The sequence below is a fragment of the Phoenix dactylifera genome, chromosome 1 (genome assembly GCF_009389715.1).
Source record: "Phoenix dactylifera cultivar Barhee BC4 chromosome 1, palm_55x_up_171113_PBpolish2nd_filt_p, whole genome shotgun sequence".
NCBI classification, from domain to species: Eukaryota; Viridiplantae; Streptophyta; class Magnoliopsida; order Arecales; family Arecaceae; genus Phoenix; species Phoenix dactylifera.
The window spans coordinates 20,336,183-20,344,966 of NC_052392.1; the positions used below are offsets into that span (position 1 = coordinate 20,336,183).

Genomic DNA, 8,784 nt, shown 5'->3' on the forward strand with positions numbered 1-8,784 from the left:
AAATTTTCCTGACATAGCTAGGGCTGAAAATGGGTTTTGGCTGGCCTGACTTCGGGCCGGGATACGGGCTAGGCCCGAAAAATTTCAGGCTGGTTCAGTTTAATTATAGAGCCCATTTTTTGTGGAACAGGCCTCGGATAGATCATTTGCCCGGCCCAAGCCCGAACCTAGCCCGGTTCAATTATCTAGGCTCATTCCAAAATAGGCCTGCTCAATACTCTAAGTCTCCAATGGGTTTTTTGGGCTAATGGGCTTGAGAGTATGTTTGATTAGTTGGATGTTTTATTTATTTTATACATTAGCTTTAATTTGACAGTTAAATATTAAATTATAACTAATTATTTTGGGGGTCATTCAAAAGCTTGTTTTTTGTTTGGTTCGGACAGCTCAATTTTGGCCTAAACAGGTAATTTGGACAGGCCTAATTGGGTTTAAGCTGGGCTCGCGCTTGGGTCCAAATTTTTCAAATATTTTCGATCACCATAGATTTAAAAACACTTCATTATTTTTTTTATGCGAGGTTTTATTTTAGCGTGATCCATCTAATAATTCCTCTAATAGGGCACCGGCCTTTAGCATTGAGTAATTGTAGGGAGTTCAGATCCTTTCTCATTCCGGTTCACGTAAGAACCGGAGATATTTCACCAGTCAATAGTCGGGTTTGTGTGAAGCTCCTCCCATCTCGGCCGTAATGATTTCTTTCGTTCTTCCATTACCAGGTGAGATTCTGATTTTTTTTTTTCATGTTCTTTTTGCCCCCCGTATCTTTCACTCTTCTGCTCTAACTAAAAGCAGAAGTGATTGATTTGATTAGGGAACGGACGGCCAGATGGGTCCCATCTCCAACGTTCTCTGGTCCCACTACCCCGTTCTTCCCCATTTCTTCCGTTTCTCTCTCCTCTCTCCTCGTTCTCTCAAGGGGGGAGACAGAGAGAGAGAGAGAGAGGAGGAGGAGGAGGAGGACGACCACCAAAGGGAGAAGATTTAGCGCCGGAGTTAGGGTTAGGGTTTCGGGTTTCTTTCCAGGAATTCTCTTGGTCCGTCTTCTTCCCCCAATTCCAACTGGAGCGATGGAGGCGAAGATCCACTCAGTGCCGCATGATGAGGCGTCGACGGCCGATGCCGTTTTCGCGCGGAGATGCTGCTGCTTCTGGATCCCCTGGTCCGGCGGGCGCTCTTCGTCGGCACCGTCTTCCGTCGAGCGGTGGCAGCGGATACGGGCGTCGGAGAGGGGCGACGAGCGGAGGCCGTCGGCGGAGGGCGGGTGGTGGAGAGCCGTGATGAAGGTGCGGGAGTGGTCGGAGCTCGCGGCCGGGCCCCGGTGGAAGACCTTCATCCGGCGGTTCAATCGGAACGCCAGACACGGTGGTGGCGGCGTCGTGCGGATGGGGCCGTCGAGGTTCCAGTACGACCCCTTGAGCTACGCCCTCAACTTCGACGAGGGCCCCGGCGGCAGCCCGGATGGAGACTACACCGGCTACCGCGACTTCTCCGACCCACCGGCGCCCTCCAAGTCATCCGTGGACCTCGCCGGCCGGCGTGCCTCTCCGGTCTTCTCCGCCGCCCCGGCCGGTCGTTGAGGTCAGAGAGAGTGCGCCGGAGGAGTTTCGAGAGGCGACGGGATGGGAGGATTTGACGGGTGCAGGTGGCTGGATTCTTTCATTGCTTCGGTTTGTTCCTTTAAAAAAATATTATAATAGATATTAAAAAATGCTGTCACTTTTCTTTGATGCCGAGCGTGCGTTGGCTGGGTTGGGGAAATTTGCTGTATACGACGTGTATGATACTTGAATGCGGAAATATAATAAATGGAAGCAAGGGCAGATGGCTTTTTTTTTTTTTCATTCTCTCTAAATCTTAACATCCTGATTTTCTCAAAATGTGGTCAATTTCTTTTAATATAACATATATAACCATCATTCTAACTTTTAAACAGGAGCAGAAGTGGATTGACTAATATTTGTTCCAATTTTTTTATATATTAATATCTCTTCTAAAATAGATAAAATTTAAGCATTCAATTAATATTTTTATTCATATTTATATTATTAATGGTGCGGACACGAGTACTGGACTGATTATTTTGCAGGATCATGGTTGTCGCAGGAAGACGGTCCAGCCACTTTCGTTGTGGCTGGATTGATTGATGTCATTTTTATTATTTATTTTATGTGGGTAGGATTAGTTTGCATATTATCTTTTGAGGGCCTCTTTCGAATTGTTTTCTTCATAGGGACTTATTTGTTATTTGGTGGCCCTACATATATAGGGCATGCATTTGCTTAATTTTTTAATGAATGAATTCCAGAAAAATTAGCCTTCTTCTTCTTCCTCCTCCTCTCCTCTTTCTTCTTCTTCCCCTCTTCTTCTCCTCTTTCACGCTGCCTACCATCTTTTACATCCGTCCTGCATCAGCTTTGGTATCAGAGCAGGGCTGACTTTGCCTCTGTTGCTGAAGTCGAAGGATCCAGTTTATGGACGGACCCCCGCCGATTCCTTTTCAGCCTTTTCCTCACCTGTATTTTGCTAGATCATTTGCACCGCAAACGCCGGAACGCACGGAAGGTCGTCGCACGGCACGCACCCCGAAGAAGAAGGGTCACTCCCTTTCTTCCTTATTCTCTTCCCTATTCATCGCCTCACCCGCTGTGAAGAAAAAAGAAATAAAACCCTCCCGTCGGTCGACTGCTACCCGGCGTCAATCCACAGAGCTCCTTCGCAAGACGCCGTCGCCGCCTTCATTTCCCTCCGCCGCTGCCTCCGACGCTCTCTCCCTTTCTTGCCCGTCCTCCTCTGTCGGATCTCACGCAGAGAAGGAAGGCTCGATCGCCGGAAACCCCCAAGGCAGCCCGGGAGGCAAATAAGTCGGCCTCCTGTCACTGTGCAAGCATCATCCACCGCCACCATTTCGCCGCGCCGCCGATTCACCTTCGATCGCCGCCGATTCGCCTTCGGTCGCCGCCGTGCTTCCCGGAGGTCTCGGCAGCATCTTGCTGCCACCGATCGTGGCCGGATCCAAGTGAAGGACGTCGCCGCCCCGTTCACTGCCGCACCAGCACCCCGCTCCACCGGCGCAACGTCTCCCCGCATCCACCGCCGCAAAATCAGGCGAGATCCGGCGGAAGCGGACAAACGGTCGAAGGTGGAAGACGATCCACAGTACGGGTAAGATCTAGACCCGTTAACCCATAACCATTTAGCCCGAACCAATTCAAAAAAAAAAAGATTTTTCAAAATTCAAATTTCAATATTGCGGATCGGACTATCTTAACGGGTTGGGTCTGTTAACCCGATAACCCGAGTCCATTTGGGTTATCAAAAAAAAAAATAATAAAAAAAAAGCGCTGCACGTGACACGTAAGTCACGCACGTGCCGCGGTTTTATTTCTCTTTTCCTCCTCTTCTTTATTCTCCCGATCTTCTTCTTCGTCTCCGATCACCGCCTCCCTCCGCCCCACACCAGCTCCCACACCGTCCCACCACCAACATTTCCCGCGGCCTTCCACTGCTCTCTGCGCCACCGCCCTTGTCCCACCGCCGCTGCCATCTCCGCTGCTTGCACCACCGCGCCGCGCGCCGCTCACGCCTCCTCCGTACCGCCGCTTGCCGCTGCTAGTTACTGCCGCACCGCCGCGCCGCCGGGTTGCTCTCACCGCCGCGCCGCCGCGTTGCCGTCGCCGCCGTCGACTGCTGCACCACCACTGTCAGCTCTGACAGCCTTCACCGCAGACCGCTCCAACCGTCCCTGCCAACAGTTGCTCCGACCACCACCACCGGACCCCGCAACGCCGTGACCATCTTCCCAGCATCATCTCAGCTTGAACATCTTCGGCAAGCACAGGCCTCAATCCGGTTTGGGTCAACTCTGTCCCCCCCCCCCCCCCCCCCCCCGCAGGTTAAATTTGTTCATTTAAGTTGGCATTAATTATCAAATTTTGTGCTTGGTGATTAAGTTCCATATATTCCAACACATACATCCACAAGACAACCAGAAACCCTAGTAGTCACATTTCCTTAATATTAACTGTGGAGCTAGATCAAATCGGAGAGACATATGTGGCTCCGTGACACCTTGCATAGTCCGAGAACTTGGTACTACTTGTTTGCAGCTACTTATTAGCCTGCGTCTTATATTAATTTTCAGTTTGCAATAACTATTTGCTAGGGAGTAGTTTTAGTTTATATTGAGCATCTACTTTGCAATTGTGAATTCATTTCATGCATTAGGTCTACTTAGGAACCTTTATAGTTGGTCGGCTCATACATTTTGTCATTCATTTTATGCATCTACGTAGTGGTCGTGTCGCATCTCATTCTGAGTCTCACCTAGACATGGATTCCAAAATCGAAGCTCTTTTAAAAGCCATCCACGATACTAATGCTCAAGTCCAAGCAAACAATGCCCAAATTCATGACCTAACCACAATGTCCACCCAGGTAAATGCCCGACTTGACTCAATAGAAGCTTCACTTCAACGGGTTACTGAATCCCAAAAAGTTAGTACTCCCCATTTACCGGGTCTTGATGAGGACGACACCCTAGAACAAATCCTAGAACAACAAGGTTCGGTTCGACAAGGGAACCTTGATAATAGGTCTATTCCAGGTCACCATTATGCCTTCCCTCGCCCTAGAGGACCTGGTCCCATTCCTCATGTTGATAGAGGTCACCGACATACCGTAGAACCTAGAGAGCCTCGTGACCCTGATGAAGATGTAATGCGAGGCATTAGGATTGAAGCCCCCACTTTTGATGGTCGTCTTGATCCGAAGGTCTTCTCCGATTGGCTACACGAAATGGATCACTTCTTTGAGTGGTACAATCTGTCGGAGGAAAAAAAGGTCCGATTCGCTAGAATGAAACTTCTTGGTCGAGCTAAGTTGTTTTGGCAAAACACCGAACAACTGTTAGCCAGGAGACATCAACCTGCTATTACCGATTGGGTAGAAATGAAAGAAAAATTAAAAGAAAAATACCTTCCATTAAGTTATCAATCTGACCTCTTAGATCGATGGAACAATTTAAGACAAGGTAGCCGCACAGCTACTGAATACATCGCCCAATTTGATGAATTTATGATGCGTAGTAATGTAGCTGAAGATGAACGTATGATCTTGAGCCGATTTCGACGAGGCCTAAATGATGAGCTTAGGAAAGAACTTGTCCTTCGTGAAGTGGCCACCTTAGACCAAGCATATAAATTTGTGCAAAACTACGAACAATTCTCCAAATCTATGTTTGCTAGGCGCCCTGACACCAGGCGTGTTCCCACTAGTGCCCAACCATCTGGACCCAAAACCCCAGTCGGTTCTGTCCCACCTAAACCCTTTTCTTCTCCACCTATCCAAAATCGAGATATTAAAGGCAAAGGAATTTTAGGTGAACCTCCAAAAACAAGTTCAAGAATTCAGTGCTTTAAATGCCAAGGGTTTGGTCATGTTGCCTCCCAATGTGCAAATCAGACCCTTGTTATTGATGCACATGAACAGAAGGATGACATAGATAATTTGGAGGAACAAATTTATGAGCCTAATTTAGATGATATTCAAGATGTCGAAGATGAACCCGAGGAAGAATCACACACTTTAGGTTGTATCCGACCTACTCCCCAGATAATTGCCCACGAACCTGACCGATCCACTATGAATGTAGTAAGGTGTGCAATTACCCAGCCTAAAGAGACTGATGACTGGAGACGAACCTCAATTTTCCACACTTACATTAAATGCGGCGAAAAAGATTGTAAAGTTATCATTGATAGCGGGAGCTGCATTAATGCGATATCTTCCAGTATTGTCGCCCGCTTGGGTCTGACTCCTGTGTCCCAACCTCAACCTTATAAGGTCTCCTGGATCGACACGTCGTCCATTCATATTAAGGAACGGTGTCTTGTACCTATTCAAATCCTCTCTTATTGTAATAACCCCAAATTTTTTTTTTATATATAAAAAGGGATAGAATAGTCCTTTAAAATTGATATAAGGGGTAAAATTGGAAGGAATCAAAAGTTAATGGCATAACCGTAGATATATTGAAGTGTTAGGAGCAAAATGAAAATTTAATAATATTAAAAAAAGGGTGAATAGTATCTTGATGTGATTTAATTGGAGGGTTTGAGCTGGCTTTTGGAATGAAACCGAGAGAAAGAGGGAGGGGGTTCTCAGGCGTGAAACAGAGGAAAGAAAGAAAGAAAGAAAGAAAAAGAGAAGAAGAAGAAGAAGAAAGAAGAAGAGGAAGAGGATTCGAGGAGGAAAGAGATCCCGGTTGCACTTCCAGCTGAAGGAAAAAACGTAGATCTCCTTCTCCTCTACGCAAGGACCTCGATTTCCAAAAAGAAAAAGGTAAATGTCCATCCCTATCTAGTCTTTTGATAACATTAGGCTATACAAAGGGTGAATATAGTCTAGAGGGGTCGGATAAGGGTTGTAGAGGCGGTTAAAAGAGGAAGAATCGGATTTTGACAAATTTTTCCGGTACTACGGAAAAACTGTGTCGAAGTTCCAACTTCGGCGAATTATTTAGGGGGTCAAACGGCCTCCGATGATGATGCATGTTATCTCTTTGGAATCCCCTATGAGTGTAGAATGTTAGGTAAAAATTTCATCAAATCTGGAGTTTGGAAAGTGGATCAAACCCGGGATGAAGTAACCGGCTGTCGGTCCGGGTTACTGTTCATCCGGGTGGAAAATAAGGGATTTCATGCTATAATAGAGTATTAAGCCTAGATCAAGCTAAAAGGGACCTTGTACTCATGCAAGGGAATCCCTAGTATACATAAATGATGAGTTAATTAATAGAAAAAGAAAAAAAGAAAGAAAAGAAAATATTTAGGGAACGGGGGAGTTGAATCAATTAAAGTTCCCTATATTATAAATGGCACGTAGATTATAGCCCTTGATACAGGACTAAATGTATTATAAATGCATGTCACAGTTGGGCAAGAAGTTAGGGAGCAAGAAGAAGAAGCCCCTACTGCCTACCATAAAGTTTTGGAGGCGTATCAGGGCTGTGTCAGATTGACAGGTGAGTGGGAGTTTGTACTTTGCACCATGAGCACATTCCTTATTCATTTTCATGAATGTTGCCAAGTGTGACTTGATTCCACTTGAGCATATTGATTGATATTGTAGTAGATTCCTCTATAATCTTGATTCTCCATGCTTGATTATTCTGTACATGCATTTGAGGGAACATTGAGAGGAATTACGAGGGGTTGATGAGTAATCAAATTGATTCCGAATTGTGAAATGATTTCTTTTGTAAATTGATTTCATTTCCTCTATTTTAAAGACTTGTGAGTCGTAGCTTGATTATACTCTTTTATGAGTAATTAAATTGATTCCAAATTGTGAAATAACTTCTTTTGTAAATTGATTTCATTTCCTCCATTTCAAAGATTTGTAGAGCCTTTTTAGTGGTATATTGAGTTGTATTGCACTTCCTTGACCCTCACTCCTAACCCTGATGTTAGTTTATGATTGGGTCATGATCGAGTGAGTGGTAATCTTGATCATACTCCTTTTTAGTAGAGTATTGGGAGGGTGCATTATGACATTTATGCATGGCTTGGCAGTATCTGCAGGACACCTATAGTCGATGGGGTTGAACATCGGCCTTTGTGCACATAGTAGCCTTCTGGGTGGGCGGAGCCCAGTCCCTTCCTAGGGGGGACACGGCCCTAGGCGTAGGATCGGCCGGTCCTACGACTTATATTCTGCTTGCCGCCGGGCATAGTAAGACCCCGCGAGGTGCAGTATGGCTTTCCGCGGATGTAGAATTCCCGCGAGGTGCCGTTTAGTATGTAGATGTGAGATGGATTTCTGTTCTGGATACTGGCCGGCATTTACATGATTAGTGTGGTGTCTTATCCTGCATATGCATGTGACAGTAGGGAGTTGTTGCTGGTTCGCCTGGGGCGTAAAACCCACCTTCCGACAGCTGTCTAGCATTTACATTATCGATATGGTGTCTTATCCTGCATATGCATGTGACAGTAGGGAGTTGTTGCTGGTTCGCCTGGGGCGTAAAACCCACCTCCCGACAGCTGTCTAGTGATGATTTCAGCATATTGACACCTGATTTGTATGTTCCAGCATTATGATCTGTTGAGCATATTCATGAGTAGCATATATGTTTGCTTGATTATTCCATATATGCTTCAGATGAGTTGATATTGATTGAGGTGATATTGATGATTTATTCCATATTCTCTATGTTGAGTTCATGTTCATGTTGTTATTAATCTTGAGATTTCATCTCGAGCCATGATTATATTCTGTCTCATGTGCATAGTACTCTCTACTCCACTCACTAAGTATTTATATACTCACTCCCCAGTTTGGTGTATTTGATTGCAGGGCAGGTATTGTATAGAGAAGAGCAGGGTTAGAGATTGCCTGCTAGCTGTGCCGCTCCATAGTATAGTATAGTATAATGTAGATAGAGGTTTATACCCTTTTGGTGTATTATAAACCTTCTGTTGTATATAGTATATATTTACAGTCATAGATCCTGTTGTGGATATGGGTTTGACCATGGATAGAATGGGAACCAGATTTTTATACAGTTGAGTTATATGCCTGTGATGATGTATTGATATATATTGTCCAGGTTCGTTATGTGACGGATTATGTGATTGCTGCTCTGACAGGTAGTGTGTTGTATGTATTGAGATAATCCTGACAGGTCACTATAGGAAAAGTGATCATTTTGTGCATGCATCATGCCAAATTTTTCAAGATTTATTGATGATTGATAGGTAGTTGGGTTCTACGCGGTGGCTG

At 45.4% G+C, this 8,784-nt stretch overlaps 1 protein-coding gene across 1 annotated transcript; it reads left to right on the forward strand.

Moving 5' to 3' along the window:
* The first annotated feature begins 492 nt into the window (after positions 1 to 492).
* Positions 493 to 1,842, forward strand: LOC103701593. Its single transcript, XM_008783715.4, has one exon. The coding sequence runs from the start codon at positions 1,071 to 1,073 to the stop codon at positions 1,578 to 1,580; it is 510 nt and encodes a 169-aa protein (XP_008781937.1). The 5' UTR covers positions 493 to 1,070; the 3' UTR covers positions 1,581 to 1,842.
* The last annotated feature ends 6,942 nt before the right edge of the window (positions 1,843 to 8,784 follow it).